At 44.5% G+C, this 20,889-nt stretch overlaps 1 protein-coding gene across 1 annotated transcript in view; it reads left to right on the top strand.

Moving 5' to 3' along the window:
• Positions 1-20,889, top strand: part of CRYBG3 (crystallin beta-gamma domain containing 3) — a 204,293-nt gene that overhangs the window by 44,978 nt on the left and 138,426 nt on the right. The window contains exon 2 of the mRNA XM_056559317.1: positions 12,709-12,778. Within this exon, the coding sequence (XP_056415292.1) occupies positions 12,709-12,778 (70 nt within the window). The remainder of the gene's footprint in view (positions 1-12,708; positions 12,779-20,889) is intronic.

The raw sequence follows: 20,889 nt of genomic DNA, 5'->3' as shown, positions 1-20,889 counted from the left end.
GGCTGTGGGGAAGAAGATTATACCTTCCCTGACATCACTGAGGACAAGGAACGGGACATGAGTAGCTCGGCATCCGTCCTTGTGCAAATGGGGTCTTTCATACTGTCGTGCCTGTTGAAGGACCCTCGTATAAAAAGGATGAAGGAGAACGACCTGTACTGGGTGTCCACGCTACTAGACCCCCGGTATAAACATAAAGTGCCTGACATGTTACCGCAATACAGCAAGGCAGAAAGGATTCAGCAGGTCCAAAATAAATTAAGAAGTATGCTGTACACAGCGTATAAGGGTCATGTCACAGCACAACAGGGATCTAACAGGGGAAGAGGTGAAAGTAATCCTCCTCCTCCTCCCACGAACACGCCGGCAAGGACAGGAAGCTGTACAGACATGCTGTTGATGGAGGACATGCAGAGCTTTTTAAGTCCTACGCATCGCCACAGCCCTTCGGGGTCCACCCTCAGAGAACGACTTGACCGACAGGTAGCAGACTACCTGGCCTTAACCGCAGATATCGACACTCTGAGGAGCGATGAACCCCTTGACTACTGGGTGTGACGGCTTGAAGAGGAGTCGCCTTGGTCAAAAAAGTCTGGATTACCTCACCTTTCTTAAGATGAATGAGGGATGGATCCCAAAGGGACTGACAATGGGCGCTACATTTGACTGAACAAGGCCTGATCAGATGAGCTGCCTTGGCCTAAAAATGGTCCACACGCTGCTGTATTTGAACTCTGAATGCCGGATGACTTGCGTGACTTATCCGCCACCAACTAGGGTTCAAGCTGCAATGTTTTAGGGCACTTTCTGCCTGGCAAAACAAACAGAAATTTTTCAGGCCGCTGCTACAGCAGCGGCTGCGACAATACCTAATTTTCCAGCCAGGTGTACATGCCTAATTTTTCGGGCCTCTGTTGCTGCACTTGTTATGGTGCTGCAATTTTTCTGGCTGCTGCTACAGCTGCGGCTGCGACAATACCCAATTTTTCATCCATGTGTACATGCCTAATTTTTCTGGCCTCTGCTGCTGCACTTGTTATGGTGCTGCAATTTTTATGGCCGCTGCTACAGCTGCGACAATACCAAATTTTCCAGCCCGGTGTACATGCCTAATTTTTCTGGCCTCTGCTACTGCACTTTTTTCTGGTGCTGCAATTTTTCTGGCTGCTGCTAGAGATGCGACAATACCCAATTTTTCAGGTACTCTCTCCTTACATCTCTGTCCATTTTTTCAACCATGGATATTAGATGTATGCTAATGGTAGCATGGTGGCTCAGAGGTTAGCACTGCTGTCTTGCAGCGCTGGGGCCTTGTTCAAATCCCACTATGTGCTGCCTAAAGGGGAGCTCTAACTATGTGCTGCCTAACATGGGGGAATCTATGTGCTGCCTAAAGGGGGAATCTAACTATGTGATGCCTAAAGGGGGGATCTAACTATGTGCTGCCTAAAGGGAGGCTCTAACTATGTGCTGCCTAATATGGGGGAATCTATGTGCTGTCTAAAGGGGGGAATCTAAATATGTGATGCCTAAAGGGGGGGCTCTATGTGCTGCCTAAAGGGGGCTAAAGCACATTATTCCAAACCATTAAGGAATAATAGGTGATTTATGCCCTTTATGGATTAAAACCAGACTCTGCATCAACTATGTAATTTTCCATGGGAGTTTTGCCATGGATCCCATTCCGGCATGCCACAGTCCAGGTGTTAGTCCCCTTGAAACAACTTTTAAATCGCTATTGTGGCCAGAAAGGGTCCCTGTGGGTTTTAAAATTCGCCTGCCCATTGAAGTCAATGGCGGTTCGCCTCGTTCGCCGGTTCGCAAACTTTTGCGGTCGTTCGCGAACCGAAAATTTTATGTTCGCGACATCACTAATGAAGGGGAGCACACCCCTACCACTAGCTGGCTGAGCTACTGCAGCCCCGACACCCGCAGCCAGCTCAGTCCTCCCAAATCCCAAACTGCTGCCGAAGACCCCAACCTGGCCGCAGCCCTATCCTGCAATAAACCTTTTACATCCTGCAGCAAAGCCTGTAAACCCTCCCACAAACCTGCCCCCTCCCCCCTACCCTGAAACAGGAACTGGTGGTCCACTCACCAAGCCTCTCTGGCCAGATGCATCAGCGGCTGTAGCTTCCAGCGATCCGTGATGCCTCCACTCAGCAGACTCCCTCCTGGGTGAAGAATCTTGACCCGAAGACCCCACCAGCCCTGGCTCCACCTCACCACGGGCCACAGACTGCGCCCCTGCTCGATCCAGATGGCCTTGGGGCAGGAGAAATGGCTCCCCCCTCCTCGCCGTCACTAGACTGTAGACTGCAGAGCTCAGTTCAGCAGCACGAGGGGGCAGGCCCCGCCTCGCCCCTGCAACATCCTCTTGACTCCGGCCACTACTCCCCCGACTGGGGCCGGCCGCACACTGACTCGCCGTCTACTCCACCCGGTGCCCTCTGTGGAGATTCCTCCCTGTCCCCGTACCTCCATCCTGGAACTGCCGACTGGAAGAGGAGGGGCTCTCATGGTGGCGGTGGGTGCGTGGAACTGCTTCTGGGCTGAGCCGCTCAGCCAGGCGCTTGAACGCGTGGCCTCCGATCCACTTGGGGCCCTGCCAGCAGGAGAGGTCAGCAGCTGTCCTTCAAGCCATCCAGGTGCCCAAAGCAAGGCCTCTTCCCTGATCCACCGCAGCAGCTCCTCAAGCGCATCAGACATATTGCAGGTAAGCAGACACAATTTCTTCTCTTGCTGGGCTCTCCTCACGCACTGCACCCCCTCACCTTATGCCCCTTCCTTATATAAACTTCCCCACAGGCCCCCTCCCACTGGCTGACCTGACCTCCCCTTCACCCCAAACTCACTTGCTATGCTCCTGCTCTGCCCCCTGTCATGGACCCCCTCTGTTCCCATGCTGTTCACTCCAGGTCTGTCTCAAGAGTCTTTCAGTCCAATAGACAGAAATGACATCACAAACCTTTCTGTCAGTAAGCTGCGGTGATATCATAAGGGTCAACAGTGTCAATTCTGTGACATACCAAGTGGGTTAAAGGGGTACTCCACTGCCCCAGCGTTTGATGTCATGACCACGCCCCTCGTGACGTCACATCACGCCCCCTCAGTACAAGTCTTTGGCAGGGGGCGGGGCAGCCACCACGCACCCTCATAGGATTGCATTGAAGGGGCGTGGTGTGACATCACAAGGGGCGTGTCCGTGACATAACGACCCCCGCAGCCCTCACCCAGCGTTTGGAACAAAATGTTCAGAATGCTAGGGCAGTGGAGTACTCCTTTAAAGGAAGGAAACCTGCTGTGACTTCACAGTGAGTTTCAGACAGGTAATCTGCTATGACTGTAATATCTGTATCACTCAGGTAATGTACTGTGACCTCACAGTCAATTATAGTCATATTGTGATGTCAAGTATTTTAGCAGTAGCTGTGACATCAAAACTTTTAACATGTCACAATGTAGTGGGAAGCCCCCCCCCCCCCCTCAAATGTCTTCCCATAGCTTCCTGAACACTTGTGAGCTTTATTAGTATAGGAAGCAGGACTTCGGAGGTTACACCTATTTATTTATTTAGGTTTTAACAGGTCGATTTCCTAAATGGAAAACAAAATCCAATGGCAGTACAACATATAAAATAATTTCTCTGTAACGCTTACATAAGTTTCAGAAAAATAATTACAACTTTTTCATGTGTGTGTTGAGGAAATGTGGTCAAACCACATTCAAGGTAATATATACAATAGAGAACAACAATGTTACACAAGTATACCAGAAAAAAACCTTTTACCTGGAGCAACCATTTGAATAGTTACTTGGCGATTCACAGGCCCTTAGATTCTATACTTTATGTTTATGTTCAGCATTCATGACATGGGTGCGTCAGGAAATCGGGCACCTTCACTCCAGAAGGAGAAATGTTATCCAAGATGAAAAGCAGATGTGAAGGTTCGCAAAATCTCTTTAATTCCGAGTGACATTTCCACGTAAAATGCCAGAAGACTGTGTACCATCCTGGCACAAAAACTGTTTCTTTCCGTTGCCCTTGGATACATTGTAGCTAAGCACCGTGCACTTGTTACAGCTTGTTTCTAAATGCTCATGTTCCATGAAACAGATTATTGAGATTAACTGGTATATTTAATTAAATGTATCGGTCATCTAGAAAAAAGGAAGATATGGGGAGAATAGTAAAAAAATAAAGATGTTTGAAGATAAAAAGAAAATCTTTGTAATAACTCCCTCACAGATAGAAGCTCACCTGTACTTCTCATAGGTGTTGTCTCCAACTTCCTTAAAGGGGTACTCTGCCCCTAGACATCGTATCCCTTATCCAAAGGAATGGGAATAAGATGTCTGATTGCGGGGGTCCTGCCGCTGGGGACCCCCACGATCTTGGCTGCGGCACCCAAGACATCCGATGCACGGAGTGAACTTTGCTCCGTGCCGGATGACTGGTGAAGCAGGGCGGAGGCTCTTGATGTCACGGCCATCACACCCCCTCCCATAGACTTGCATTCATGGGGCATCACCAGCGGGGCTCGGACGTGACATCACGAGCCTCTGGCGCTGAATCCGACGCTCTAAACGAACGCCGGGTGCAGCACTGAGATCGCGGGGGTCCCCAGGAGCGGGACTCCCGCGAATAGACATCTTATCTCCTATCCTTTGGATAAGGTGAAAATATGTATAGGGGCGGAGTACCCCTTTAAGAACCCCGTACACATTAGTCAAAAGATGGCAGCACCCACTGACTTGGGCTGGTCCAGCTCACTGTCAAATGAGCATGGGGGTCTTCTGATTCTCCCCTCACAGGTCAAGTTGGGGTAGAGAAGGATTGGGCATGTTGGAGTTCAACTGCCCGAGTATTATGTTCACAGATAAATGTTGCACTACTAAAGGAGTCTGGCAGCAGCTTACCCCTTCTCTCTCCATTGCGATGGGACTTTTTTTTTTTTATCCTCCTTTTTGAATTTGGATATTTTTTTTTTCTAATTTAAAGATGGTTTTTGTTTTTAGGTGTTTTTGCAGTAATATACAAATATGCAATTTGCAACAGTCCAAGACATGGCAACATACTGGCTATTTGACAAAAAAGGGTTTAAAATAATCCTTTGCACTGCATTTTATGAGCGCTATAAATTTATTAACAAAGGAAAAGTTACCCAATTGCCATTTTTCAGAGGCCTTGTTAAAAATGAAAGAAGCAATCTGATTGGTTACTATGGGCAACTGGGCAACTTTTTCCTCTGGACAGGTTTTGATAAATCTCCCCCATGTGAACTGCTTTCATGTTTTCCCATTGAATTCAAGGAAAATCAATGGAAAAAGGACAGCCATGATGTAAAATGGAGTCCAAAAAAAAATATAAAAATAGCTTATGAGCTTTTGTAATGATATTCAGCATTTTATGGAAAAACTTTTTCACTTAGTTGTTTTAAGCCAAAGCCTGAAAAAAAGGAATAGGAAATCTAAAGGAAATACTTTTACTTCTTCTTGCTCGATCTATTTCTAGATTTGACTCAAAACTTTTCATAAAAAACTGCAGTGACAAAAAAATGCAAAGCCGCTCTCGCACCACCTTTTCAGGAGCCTCTCCATTCAAGTCAGTGCTTCACTCCAACTAGGAATCTTGGCAACTAACTGAGAAGTATGCTAAGCCAGATAGAAGTCTCTCCACTTTTCTTTAGATTAAACACTAGCTGAGTACCCGGCGTTGCCCGGTTTTTCCTTCCTAATCCTTGTTGGGGAGGAAAATAAACAAAGGAGGAAGCTTTTGACTTCATATCCCGACCTCCTATCCCTTCCTCCTATCCCTTCCTCCTATCCCTTCCTCCTATCCCGTCCTCCTATCCCTTCCTCCTATCCCATCCTCCTATCCCTTCCTCCTATCCCGTCCTCCTATCCCTTCCTCCTATCCCTTCCTCCTATCCCTTCCTCCTATCCCATCCTCCTATCCCTTCCTCCTCTCTCGACCTCCTATCCCATCCTCCTATCCCTTCCTCCTATCCCGTCCTCCTATCCCTTCCTCCTATCCCTTCCTCCTATCCCATCCTCCTATCCCTTCCTCCTATCCCGTCCTCCTATCCCTTCCTCCTATCCCATCCTCCTTTCCCTTCCTCCTATCCCTTCCTCCTATCCCATCCTCCTATCCCTTCCTCCTATCCCGTCCTCCTATCCCTTCCTCCTATCCCGTCGTCCTATCCCGTCCTCCTATCCCGTCGTCCTATCCCGTCCTCCTATCCCGTCCTCCTATCCCGACCTCCTATCCTGTCCCGTAATATGTGACCAGGTATTGAAATATCTCCAGCTGTATGGAAGTTATGTGGGAACATACATTTCCCATTGATTTGCATGGGACTTTAAACAAAAACCCCGACCCTCACAAATGGGGGTAGTTAAGGGTTAAATTAACTATCCTATATTTTAAGTGGACATATAAGTAACATGTGACCAAGTATTATCAAAATATCTCCAGCCGTTTGGAAGTTAAGCAGCAACATATATTTCCCATAGACTTGTATGGGACTTTAAACAAAACCCTGCCCCTGGCAAATGGGGGTGAGTAAGGGTTAAATCACCTATCCTATGTTTGTTGCTGACATATAAGTAACATGTGGCCAAGTTTCATGTTAATATCTTTAGCAGTTTGTACGTGATGCTGGAACATACACACATACATACATACATACACACATACATATATACACACACACACACACACACATACATATATACACACACACACACACACATACATATATACACACACACACACACACATACATATATACATACACACACATACATACACACACACATACATATATACATACACACATACATACACACACATACATATACACACACATACATATATACATACACACACATATACACACACATATACACACACATACATACACACACATATACACACACATACATATATACATACACACACATACATACACACACACATACATACACACACACATATACACACACATACATACACACACACATATACACACACATATACATACACACACATATACACACACATATACACACACATACATATATACATACACACACATATACACACACATACATATATACATACACACACATACATACACACATATACACACACATACATACACACACACATATACACACACATATACACACACATTGGCCCTCATTTACTAAGAATGGAGTATTTATTCTGGAGTGATTTCAATATCACTTGTCTTTTTTTTCAGGCTTATTTACTATTCTGTCGCACATGTTGGTTATTTTTGTGTCGCACATTTTTTTGTGTCGCACTAGTCAATTGTGTCGCACAAACTCCGAGCTAATGCAATTAGGTGTGAGACAAAATGGTTTAGACTTCTTTGTTTAAAAATGTTTCCATGAATCAAAAGTATTCATGTGTTATTATTCTTCAAACATTACAACAATTGTCCTTGTTTATCAGCTTGGGTGTTAAATTAATTTAAACCTAATATTGCAAAAAAGAAAAAAAAATTAAACATTAACTATCACAAAAGCATTCAATATTTTATTCAAAAAGTTGAACTGTATAAAATGTTTTCAGGTTATAAAACAAGTTACTTTCACAAAAAACACAATGGCAAACCGTCCCTTGTTAGAAATCGCTCCATTTTTGGCATTTCACTCGGCCTCTTGGCTGTCAGTTATTGTGTGATCCAAACTCACACTTTTTCTCGAGTGATTTTGGAAGTACTCCGAGTATTTTTTGTTTTTTGTCGATAAAACGCCCGTTTTTGCATAAAACACAACCATTTCAGAGTGAAAAAAAAACATTCCGAGTGTTTTCTAAAGTGTCGGTTGTGCGACTAAAATTTGGTCGCGTAAATCGTCGCACAGACGTTGCGACTAAAATTTAGGCGCAATAACCGAGAAAAAGAGTTGGGGTATATATATATATATATATATATATATATATATATATATATATATATATATATAATATGTATATATATACACACACACAAGAAAAAAGAAAGATAGCCAGAACAACAGCCTAATACACGGGTGCACACTGCTGTGGCAGATACAGAGTATACAAAAAAGAAGATTGCAGCAGCACACATTGGTCAAAAAATTGAGGCTCTTAGCGCACTTTTTGATCAAAACGTGTCCCCCATCCACCACTGGGAGGTGGCCTCATTTAGGATGGGACCCTAGCACAAATTCTGAGCCTAACGCTCAACTATCCACTCGCCTCTGCTGGACATTTTTTGACCAATGTGTGCTGCTGCAAATCCTCTTTTTTTGTATAATATATATATATATATATATATATATATATATATATATATATAAAAGCAAAAGGAGAGCAGCACATCCCCAGTATAAAGTGCACGGGTGCAGCGTAGAGCCCAGGTTCAGGGATCCATAGAATAGTAGCAAATAGGCAGCAGCAACTCCATAAAGTGCAAAAAAGTGAATTTTATTCACACAACATGAGGCGACGTTTCGGTTTGCTCACCAAACCATTTTCAAGCCTTGAAAATGGTTTGGTGAGCAAACCGAAACGTCGCCTCACGTTGTGTGAATAAAATTCACTTTTTTGCACTTTATGGAGTTGCTGCTGCCTATTTGCTACTATATATATATATGTGTGTGTGTGTGTGTGTAGATTATCCCTTTAGTCCTATCAAACCTTTAGGCCTCTCACTAGTAACCCAGCATAACCTGCTCTGTACTGACAAGGGGCAATAAGCCCAAAACAGCTATCTGCAGATTACTTTTCTTCCCATCTGGAGAGATCTCTGGCTTGGCGTACATTCCCAGTCAGTTTCCAAGACACCTAGTTGGAGAGAAATATTGACTTATAGGGGAAGCCTCCTGAAAAAGTAGCATGAGAGCTGCTTTGCTTATGCTTTCTCCCCAGAATTCCCAGTGGAGCATCAATGGCGTATATGACCTTCTCCTTAAAGAGTACCTCTCATGATCTTGTTAAACTTTATAATCCTCCCAGTTCACTGCCCCCATCATGATAAAACTTTATCATTATTATTTTTTATTATTTTTTAGTTTTCTACCATGATATTGCTCTGTATTTTCTGCTCAGTCTCAATCAGATTCATAGACTGGGAAGGGGTATTCCCCAGCAGGTGTGACATCATCTGAAGCCATCACAGGGGAGAACTTCCTCCCTCACTCTGCTACACACAGCCCAGAGCAGTTCAGTATGAGATGAGCTATGATTGGCTAAGGCTGCACACATCCTCCTCAGCATTCCAGACTGCATTTCCTGATTTTGGACTTCTGCCAGGCCAGCAGGAGTCCAAAGTCTGTGCAAGAGAAGGGGGGAAATGTGCTCTGGACAAGTAGGAAGACACCTAGTGGCAGCTTTTTAAAACAAAAATAAGATTTAAAAAACTTCATTTTTTTTAAACAAAATACATTAGAAAGATTTTTTATTTACCATAAGAAGTGCAACAGCAAAAATTAGTTTTAGTGAGAGTGCACTCTCATTAAAGGGGGACTCCCATGCCCCAGCATTCTAAACATTTTGTTCAGAATGCTTGGAGCGGGTGGCCGTGATCGTGACGTCACGGCCATGCCCCATGTGATCTCGCACCACGCCCCCTCCATTCATGTCTATGGGAGGGGACATGTCAGCCATCACGCCCCCTTCCTAAGACATGAATGGAGGGGGCATGGCGTGACATCATGACCACTGCCGCCGGAACCCAGCTTTTGTTTAGAACGCCGGGTTCTGCGGGAGATTGCGGGGGGCCACAACGGTAGGAGTACCCCTTTAAGGAAAAACATTACCCCTTTATTCCCAGTTTAAAAAAAAAAAAAACACTGTCTGACAGCCTAATGACAGCACCTGTAGACATATAACTTCCTCACAAACAAAAGTTGGCCATAGGCTTGAGATAGCTTTTGGCAGAGCCCATGTACAGTGAATAGGTATCTCTCCTGGCCCTCCCCATACACACTCTGCAGAGTCCCGACAGCTTCCATTTTGGAGCCCCACAATATTTTGAGAACCAAATTTCAAATCTATACAACGCGATCCATAATATCAGGATGCGATGGTAGCATGCTGACCCAGCGACAGATGGAAACTTTTGTTATTTGAATGGTATGTGTAGTATGTAGTGTACTATGTGTAGTGTTATTGGGCACACACTTGTTTATTGCTTTACATTCCATCATTTAATAGCTTTATAATAATTATGATAAGTTTCTTAGAATGTTAACAAAAACTAGAAAAGATATTCTCCAGGCTAGAAACGTAGGAGCGGCCAGTGATAAAACTTGTTTGTATATTGGGAGAAACCAGCTTGAGTTTTAATGAGGGCAGATGAGGTTATCAGGGGATTAATCCTGCCATTCCATTGTGTTCTATTGGATTCCACAGCAGGATCCATACTAGGTAAGGCCGATGTCCAGGGTTTACAAAGCACAGCGGCCCTGGAATCAGTAACAGTTCATTTGTGAGAAGAATATATATCATTTTAAGCTCAACATAGAATGAATAACAAATACAAATAGGAAAACAGTGTAAAGTGATGGGAGCTGAGCAGCAGTATGCAGACATGGCCACTATACGGTGAATGGAGACAACTGCTTACATCCCTGTTCCCACCATAGATCTGTAGCCTTGGACACAGCAGTCATGCAGAATGGCTTTATGTCCATTGAAATCCATGGCGCATTGATCACAACTTTCTTACATAGTATTACATAAGTATGGAAACATTCCAAAGCCTATGTGTAAGTGACCATCTTTTGTACACACTTTATACATATTTGTACAGAGTTCAAGAATTGTTGTAATAGAACTGCAGATATTTTTAAACAGACAATATTCCCATAAAAAGAGCAAACACACCCCTGCAAACACTGCTATAGTGCTGTATACACAGTGCCAGGGCGCACCAAAAATAGTGTCAGAGTCCTCCATGAACAACCTGCAAGGGAGAGCCACCTGAGTCTCATCTGCAGTACCAGCCTGAGAGTGCCCCCAACTGCAGTACCAGCCTGAGAGTGCCCCCATCTGCAGTACCAGCCTGAGAGTGTCCCCATCTGCAGTACCAGCCTGAGAGTGCCCCCATCTGCAGTACCAGCCTGAGAGTGCCCCCAACTGCAGTACCAGCCTGAGTGAACCCAACTGCAGTACCAGCCTGAGAGTGCCCCCAACTGCAGTACCAGCCTGAGAGTGCCCCCATCTGCAGTACCAGCCTGAGAGTGCCCCCATCTGCTGTACCAGCCTGAGAGTGCCCCCATCTGCAGTACCAGCCTGAGAGTGCCCCCAACTGCAGTACCAGCCTGAGAGTGCCCCCAACTGCAGTACCAGCCTGAGAGTGCCCCCAACTGCAGTACCAGCCTGAGAGTGTCCTCATCTGCAGTACCAGCCTGAGAGTGCCCCCATCTGCAGTACCGGCCTGAGAGTGCCCCCATCTGCAGTACCAGCCTGAGAGTGTCCCCATCTGCAGCAACAGGCTGAGAGTGCCCCCATCTACAATACCAGCCTGAGAGTGCCCCCATCTGCAGCAACAGGCTGAGAGTGCCCCCATCTACAATACCAGCCTGAAAGTGCCCCCATCTGCAGTACCAGCCTGCGAGTGCCCCCAACTTCAGTACCAGCCTGAGAGTGCCCCCATCTGCAGTACCAGCCTGAGAGTGCCCCCATCTGCAGTACCAGCCTGAGAGTGTCCCCATCTGCAGCAACAGGCTGAGAGTACCTCCATCTACAATACCAGCCTGAGAGTGTTCCCATCTGCAGTATCAGCCTGAGAGTGCCCCCATCTGCAGTACCAGCCTGAGAGTGTCCCCATCTGCAGTACCAGCCTGAGAGTGTCCCCATCTGCAGCAGCAGGCTGAGAGTGCCCCCATCTACAATATCAGCCTGAGAGTGTCCCCATCTGCACTACCAGCCTGAGAGTGCCCCCATCTGCAGTACCAGCCTGAGAGTGCCCCCAACTGCAGTACCAGCCTGAGAGTGCCCCCAACTGCAGTACCAGCCTGAGAGTGCCCCCAACTGCAGTACCAGCCTGAGAGTGCCCCCATCTGCAGTACCAGCCTGAGAGTGCCCCCAACTGCAGTACCAGCCTGAGAGTGCCCCCAACTGCAGTACCAACCTGAGAGTGCCCCCATCTGCAGTACCAGCCTGAGAGTGTTCCCATCTGCAGCAGCAGGCTGAGAGTACCTCCATCTACAATACCAGCCTGAAAGAGTCCACATCTTCACTACCAGCCTGAGAGTGCCCCCATCTGCAGTATCAGCCTGAGAGTGCCCCCATCTGCAGTACCAGTCCAGATCATACTTTGTATTGTGCTTACACCTTCCCATTGACTTATCTAAGTAACATAACCTAAATTGTGTTATTTAAAAGGAACCTATCATCAGTTTCATGCTGACCGAACGGGGGGGGGGGGGGGAGGGGGGGGGGGTTGTGTGCGCTTCCCAAGGGGGGTTGGGATCAGTTAGGCCCCTATAATGGATTGCACCTTTATCTGACCTTATATATGTGGGCGGTGTGGTTTTCACTGTTCCTCAATATTTATGATGTAGTCTGAATAGAAGTGTTTAGCCAACACCTATTGGTTGTGTATAGAATAACAATGTACCCCAATGTGTTTCGACCGACCTGCATTTACATTATAGATAGACATTGATAAGCTGCATTTCTAATCAAATGCCCTTGTTTTCCAGACATGAAGACAATCACAGTAATCTCACATCAGACAACCATGAAGAGCTTATATCCACTGAACCTGAACAGGTGGGTTAAAATAGAAAAATGGCATTGGCTTTATATATATATATATTTATTTTGCAGAAAGTTGCATCTTTTTTATATTTGCTAAAGTACAGTTTCTATGTTGTTATAGGGCATCACTGAGTGTAGCAGGGGCAGCTTTCAATGCTTTATATAGAATATAGCAGAAATACGCTGTTGCGAGCAGACACACAGCGATTTGCAAGTCTGTATTAAACTGCGCACGCATGCGCAGTTTACTTTCAGACATCACGGCTGCTCTCGGCCTAGCTCAGGGAGCAGGGGGAGCGACCTGTGCACCCATTTTAATACAGAATCATCGATCCTTGTGTGTCTACTCGTAGCAGCAGAATGCTGCTACAAGCAGATGCACAGGACACATGGGCACGGCAGGGAGCTTACTCTAGTGACAGTCATTGGGGCATCAGCAGCATGAAATACATTGCGGATGCGCTATGTGGGACCCTGCCCTTAATGGAGAACTCCGGCAACAGTAAACTTATCCCCTATCCACAAGATAGGGGACAAGTAGCTGATCTCTGGGATGGGACCCCGGCTATCTCAGTGAGGAGCGCGTGCCGTCTACTGGTAGTTGGCACACTCTCCATTCATTTTTATGAGAGAGCGGATGACGCCCGAGTGCTGTACTCAACTCTTTTTGGCACTCCTAAATAAATAAATGATGTGTGCCGCCTGCAGCATTCGCTCCTCGCTGAGCACCAGGTGCCATCTCTTTGATCGCGATGGGTCCACGCGGTCAGACCCCCTGAAATCAGCTACTTATCCCCTATTCTGTGGATAGGGGATCATTTTTTTTTGCCAGATTTCTCCTTTGACATAATCAAGAGAAATGGGAGGAGCCAGCGCTAAATATCAAGTGCCATAGCAAAGAGTGGGAATGCGAGTGTCCATGTGAAATTTTATTTTTTAATTTTAATACATACAATAATTTCAAAAATGTATACAATTCAGAAATGCTGACATTTTCATTATGAGGTATCAAGTGCAGAATAATGGGGAATCATAAGAAAATGTGCATAAAAGTGAAAGGGTCTGAATCCATTGTATGTCATTCCTTCCTGTACTTGTGACACTAATCTTGTTACTTCCTTTCATGTAGAGATGTGTAGGCTGTGAATGTATTACTGTTTACAAGGACCCTAGTAGTCATGTAATAGCATAAGAGTCATAGTCTAAGAATTTCCAGCAATATTCATGGTCTGGAGCAGCCTGCGGAGAAGCCTTCCTGGGATGTTGCTCTGTGAAGTGGAAACATGGCCCATTTATACACGCAGCATTATGGTCAGCTGATGCTGGTTCCCACAGTGTACACACCGCACAATGAGGTGCGCACATTACACATGATCAATGGTGCACGTCTATGGCTTTGTTTTTGTGTTATAAAGCCAGATACTTAGGACTGTTTTAGTAGCATTATATTTTTATTAATGGTTAACGATTTCACTGAATATTATGGAAAGTATCCTATGTTCACAGCATTGCCAGCACATCGTTGTGTTAGGGAGGTAACCCTTACCATCCTGTTTGTGTTTCTCATAATTCACCCTTACTTGTCTTTGCCTGTGCCCGTTTGTTGTTTAGCATTATGTTATGAGGACTTCAGCAAATGTGTTGGTTTTAGTGAGTCAGATGTTGCTGTTTGGACGGAAATGGGTCTTCCTGGTTTCCTCTGGTCACTGTGACCTGCGTTAAGCCTGGTGATTCCTCTCAAATTGACTAGTGCACCCCTATACTAGTTTAGTTGGTCAGCAGGCTGTGGTTGAGGGTAGATTTCTCTGAGACTTATAGCAGCATGGAAGGATAGGCAGAAAGCAACCTGTCCCTTTGTCTTAGCCTGACATGGAAGAAACTCTTGCAGGGGGGGGGCATGTCACTGTTTTTTACGGTCAAAAAGTAAAAGTTGCAAAGCTAAAGGGGTTTATCAGCATTGATAATTACAGCAGAGTGACCCAGTGGTTAGTTCTGTGGTGTGTTTTTGGATACAACTGTGATGTCCCAGTACAGGTACACGTTCCTGTACTACCTGTTAGCCCTGTCAGGTTGAGTCCCTCAGTGACCTGGGGGCTCCCCTGCAGGTACTCCCCTTGTTCTCCTGTTAATTTATTAAATGTGGTGTATGTACCTTTAAGAGCATAGACAGGATCCTTGTGTCTAGGGAGTATACAGGACCTTTGGAGGTCTCAAGAACCGGTGAGTAATCCTGTCACATGTTATGTTATGCAGTTATATGATTTGTTGTAACATGTACTCCCAGAGAGCACCAGCTTAGCCTATGACCCACAACTTGACCAATGGGCTTTAGTCCAGGCCCCCACTATATAAAGGGGTGGCCATTACAGTTCAGTCTCTTTAGAGATAAGCTCTTTCCTCAGACTCTTCTGAGAGTAACATCAAAGTCTTTGCTGCGGCAGCAAGCACCAGAGGCCTTAGAGTCAAGTGTTCAGCATCTGGAGTACCACAAAGCTACAACTCTCCAGTAAGTCTACAAGTCTATGTCTGCTGTCACTACAAGTAGTCAAGTCCTGCACATTGTCGAGTCAAGTCTAATTACAAGTCAAAGTCAAGTTTTTTACAAGTATTGGTCCAGCAAGCTGCAAGGTCCTGGTCACCTCCCTGGGAATTCTGTCCATAACTGTGAAGATAATTACACCTGTCTTCTATTCAGTAAAGCCTCAGTTTACCCATAACTGGTTGTGGACTCTTTATTCACTTATAGCCCTTGGGATAACGGAGAATCCAGGCTTGTGGTTCCGGTACCTGAACACCACACTGGCGTCACGAACACATAGGGGTTAATACCATCCGACCCCCGGGGTTAATAACATTTGATCCCACCACTCTCACCGCAACACTCGTGGTCCCGCCCTTCACCGCGGCGGTGCACCACACAACAGTAATGTGGAGGTTGTGCATCAAAGTGGAAAGGGCACAAGAACATAAAATGTTATACGTATTATACGTATTTTTTTTTGTTTTCTTTTGTTCTCTGGATAAAATTTACCAGTATAAACCACACAGATTTTTAGATTAACGTTGGCAATCCAGAAGAATAGGATGCCAATGTGTACCACAGTGTGTCCCTGTTGGACCCATATACAGTGGGGATCAAAAGTTTGGGCACCCCAGGTAAAAATTTTTATTAATGTGCATAAAGAAGCCAGGGAAAGATGGAAAAATCTCCAAAAGGCATCAAATTAAAGATTAGACATTCTTATAATATGTCAACAAAAGTTAGATTTTATTTCCATCATTTACACTTTCAAAATAACAGAAAACAAAAAAAGGGCGCCTGCAAAAGTTTGGGCACCCTGCAGAATTAATAGCATAGCATAGCAGAATTTGCAAAGCTGAGACCTGCTAGTGTCATGGATTGTTCTCAATCATCATCTGGGAAGACCAGGTGATGTCAATCTCAAAGGTTTTAAATGCCCAGACTCATCTGACCTTGCCCCAACAATCAGCACCATGGGTTCTTCTAAGCAGTTGTCTAGAAATCTGAAAGTGAAAATAGTTGACGCTCACAAAGCTGGAGAAGGCTATAAGAAGATAGCAAAACATTTTCAGGTGTCAATTTCAGTTAAAGTTAAAGAGAGGATGGCTTCTACAAATGGATAATGATCCTAAACACACCTTGAAATCCACAGGGGATTACATCAAGAGGTGAAAACTGAAGGTTTTGCCATGGCCTTCACAATCTCCTGACCTCAACATAATTGAAAATCTATGGATAGACCTTAAAAGAGCAGTGCATGACAGACAGCCCAGAAATCTCAAAGAACTGGAAGACTTTTGTAAGGAAGAATGGGCAAATATACCTCAAACAAGAATTGAAAGACTTTTGGCTGGCTACAAAAAGCGTTCACAAGCTGTAATACTTGCCAAAGGGGGCAGTACAAGATATTAACTCTGCAGGGTGCCCAAACTTTTGCAGACGTCATTTTTTTGTTTTCTGTTATTTTGAAAGTGTAAATGATGGAAATAAAATCTAACTTTTGTTGACATATTATAAGAATGTCTTATCTGTAATTTGATGCCTTTTGGAGATTTTTCCATCTTTCCTTGGCTTCTTTATGCACATTAATACAAATTTTTACCTGGGGTGCCGAAACTTTTGATCCCCACTGTATTTCAATATGCAGAGCATAGTCTGAAAGTTAGAATGTTCAGCACATTATGAACATAAAAATAGTTTATTTTTGATTTTGTGGGACTTAAAGGCGTGGTCAATGCTTTTAGTCCTACAAAGAAAAAATTGTTGTGCACAACTCCTAACACAACATTGTAAGTAAGAGGCAGAAGAAGATTGTCCGGCACAAAGCCCATATAGAAAGTGGATGCTTTATAGAATAAAAACCGGTGCAGGATAGCAGGTCATCACAAAGTGGCGCGTTTCGACCTCACGCAGGAGGCCTTGCTCACGCCACTCCGTGCTCTTCGGCAATAGGGAGCTGTTGAGTTGGTGCATAACATTGTAAGTAAGGAACAGGTTGGAAACAGTATCATGAACTCTGAGAAGTATGAAACAAAAATGGTTGCGACGGAGGCAAAAAGTAGAAGCACTTTATGTAAAGATCCAGCAGTGATTAAAGGTTTAGTCAACTTAGTGTATACGGTATCATCCAGCAATGGCCTCTACTTCTTGTAATTGTAGGCTGTCCTTGTTTAGTGTTCTTTGATTGTCCTAGAACAAAGAAAAACAAGATATAGTTCATACGACTACCAATAGAACAATATATGGAGGGTTGATGGGGTGGGCGCTATCAACAGCTGATGGGTAGCGTAGCACACACCTGATGGTAGCGCTCATGATCTCAAGTAGTTCAGTTTTGGAAAGGTGCCAGTAGTGTCTTTTATAAATTTTCAGTTGACCATCTAGTGCAGTGTTTCCCAACCAGGGCGCCTCCAGCTGTTGCAAAACTACAACTCACAGCATGCCTGGACAGCCGAAGGCTGTCCAGGCATGCTGGGAGTTGTAGTTTTGCAACAGCTGGAGGCGCCCTAGCTTGGAAGCACTCATCTAGTTAATTTGGTGAGAAGGCGAAGCGGCTTTGAATTAAAGGGGTACTCCGGTATAAAACTTATTTTTCTTTTTATAATCAACTGGTGCCAGAGAGTTAAACAGATTTGTGAATGACTTCTATTAAAAAATCTCAATCCTTCCAGTAGTTATTAGCTGCTGAATACTACAGAGGAAATTATTTTCTTTTTGGGACACAGAGCTCTCTGCTGAATCATGAGCACAGTGCTCTCTGGTGACACCTCTGTCCATTTTGAGAACTGTCCAGAGTAGGAGAAAATCCCCATAGCAAACATATGCTGCTCTGGACAGTTCCTAAAATGGACAGAGATGTCAGCAGAGAGCACTGTGCTCGTGATGTCAGCAGAGAGCACTGTGTTCCAAAAAGAAAATAATTTCCTCTGCAGTATTCAGCAGCTAATAAGTACTGGAAGGATTAAGATTTTTTTTTATTAAAAGTAATTTACAAATCTGTTCAACTTTCTGACACCAGTTGATTTAAAGAAAAGAAAAAAAAAGTTTTCCACCGGAGTACCCCTTTAAGCTGCACCTGTCTGAGAATGAGGTTGAAAAATATTGGTATCAATACCAGCTTCCCTCATAGTACCTAGAATCCACTCTCTTATGGGGTTAACTGAGGCTTTGTGAGAGGGAGTTCTAGAGTTAATAAAGAGACACGTGATCTTCCCTGTGTCAGGGGCTGGTAGATTCAAAAGGGACTGTACGGGATCATCCTAACAAATACCATATAAATATCTAATAATTTCCAGTTCCATGGGAGCCTATTCAAAGCAAGCTGTTGAGTTCTGGCCTTCAGGGTCAGGTGGGAACTAGAGATGAGCGAACTTACAGTAAATTCGATTCGTCACGAACTTCTCGGCTCGGCAGTTGATGGCTTTTCCTGCATAAATGAGTTCAGCTTTCAGGTGCTCCTGTGGGCTGGAAAAGGTGGCTACAGTCCTAGGAGACTCTTTCCTAGGACTGTATCCACCTTTTCCAGCCCACTGGAGCACCTGAAGGCTGAACTAATTTACGCAGGATAAGACATCAACTGCCGAGCCGAGAAGTTCGTGACGAATCGGATTTACTGTAAGTTCACTCATCTCTAGTGGGAACCTTGGGGCATTGTAACCAGCCAAGGGTCATAAATGAAAGCCCGTGAGCTCAGCAGTCCTCTCTGCCATAGCTAGGGATAGGAGTAGAAATGGGAAGACCTGGGGAAAAAGAAAACCATGGGAAAAAAGAAACTTTTCAGTTTTTTTGTGTTTATCCAGAAAAATTTAACAAAAAGGAAGTAATGAATATGTTCTTTCATAATGCTAAATAATCTGTTTATTACATTATATTCAAACTAAATAACATAAGACCTTCATGAAAGACATTTTCTGCTAGATGCATTGAGTAGGGTTAACTTGGAGGCTAATATGGCTTTTGGGTGCTGGGGGGGGGGGGCAACGCTCGCTCCTGTTCCAGTTTGGTAAGCATAAGTAGTAGGGGGCTGACGACATCCGCGATCTGAAATTATATTCTTAAGGGTAACATAGAGGAGTGCAGGGTCGATTGCATGTCTGGGATCTAAAGGACCTGAAGCCTAGCTGAGCGAATTCTGTGACCTCTGGATGTGGAGCGAGTAACCCTATCATTGTCCCAGTCTACCTCAGAATGTACCTCAGAAATAAATCCAAAAGGAATTGGTGATAATAACCTCTCAGGAATAGAGACTAATGCCTCAAGGTGACTGTTAGAGGTCAACGCTTCCATTTGGCTGCTGAAGGCAAACACCATATTGGAGGAGGAGTAAAAGCTCCTAAATAAAGTGTTAAATTGTGCAGTTTCCCGTAGGTACTTGCTATCTGGGGCTTTTATTAATGCTGCCCAAGACCCCTGTGCCCATTTTGGTATGTCTCAGGCAAGACTGTATTGTCTTTAATGGCTGCCTGGCTAGGCTTTTGACTGGTATCGGACATGTGTCTTCTTCCATCGCGAGAGCTGCCGCAGTGATGCTGGCACTGCCTATACACATCAGCTGTTGGCTGCCTCCTGCAGAACAAATTGGCCACAGTTTGGTCGATCAAGGTCCTATATGTATCTTACCCTATTATTGTTGCACCACTTCTGTTTTTCTAATCTTTCCTTCCAGAACTGTCAGTTCTTAACTTGTTTTCTAAGAAAATGAATTCTTGAGTTTTTTTTCCTGCATATTTCCACATCATCTGGAGGGCTTGTTTTGTCGGAAAACATGCAGGCTTCAGCCCAAGATTTCCACTGGTTAATATGTTCCATTACCTCCAGAGATAGCTGCTTGTGTCTGGCACATTATCTGTGTACTTGTATCACCCCAGTAATACTATATACAGTAGCAAATGATGGGTCTTATTACGTGGGGAATCACTAAGTGCATTACAGAACTGTCTTGTTGGTGATCCATACACAAATGAGCTGCAGTCATCTCTTGTTCCTCGCTCGCGTACAGTTCCTGGAAATCTATTCTCATATCCCCAAGGGTGCAGGACATGTTGGCAGATGCTTGGACAGAGGGAATGTGTTCCACGTTTCCACATATTTGTGGGTATATAATGGTGACATGAATCTAATCTATTGCTGAAAATGTCGCTCTAACTCTGCAGACCCTTTTATTGATTATATAACATTACTGCCCATTGTAATGTTCTCATCAGACTTGTACTCTTCATAGTGGAAGTGTTCCCGTAATAACCCCCAGGATTGTGAGAGTTCTTAAAGGGAACTCTTTATTATTAAATTGCTATTTCAATATTCACAATATATTAGGAAATGGCTTATTCTGCAGTTCCCTATAAGTCAGTACAATAGCTTTAAACCAAAGCTGAGTTTCTCCAAGAATTAAATATTGATGGACCATCTTCGGGAAGTGTATGATCAGCCGGGGTACACACCCCACGACCCCTGTGATTAAAATAAATGGGTAACCTCTTTTCTACACATGGTTTATGGAGGTTTATTGGCTTGACTATATGTGTGGCTGTACTTTTTATTGTTGCTTAGTCCTGCTCACCTAAATGGAGGCATCTGATGGATGAGCCCTGAAGCGCTTATC

The sequence above is a fragment of the Hyla sarda genome, chromosome 2 (assembly GCF_029499605.1).
Source record: "Hyla sarda isolate aHylSar1 chromosome 2, aHylSar1.hap1, whole genome shotgun sequence".
In the NCBI taxonomy this organism is placed as follows: Eukaryota; Metazoa; Chordata; class Amphibia; order Anura; family Hylidae; genus Hyla; species Hyla sarda.
Note: the sequence above shows the minus strand (reverse complement) of the source record. Positions and strands in the feature narration are given on the sequence as shown.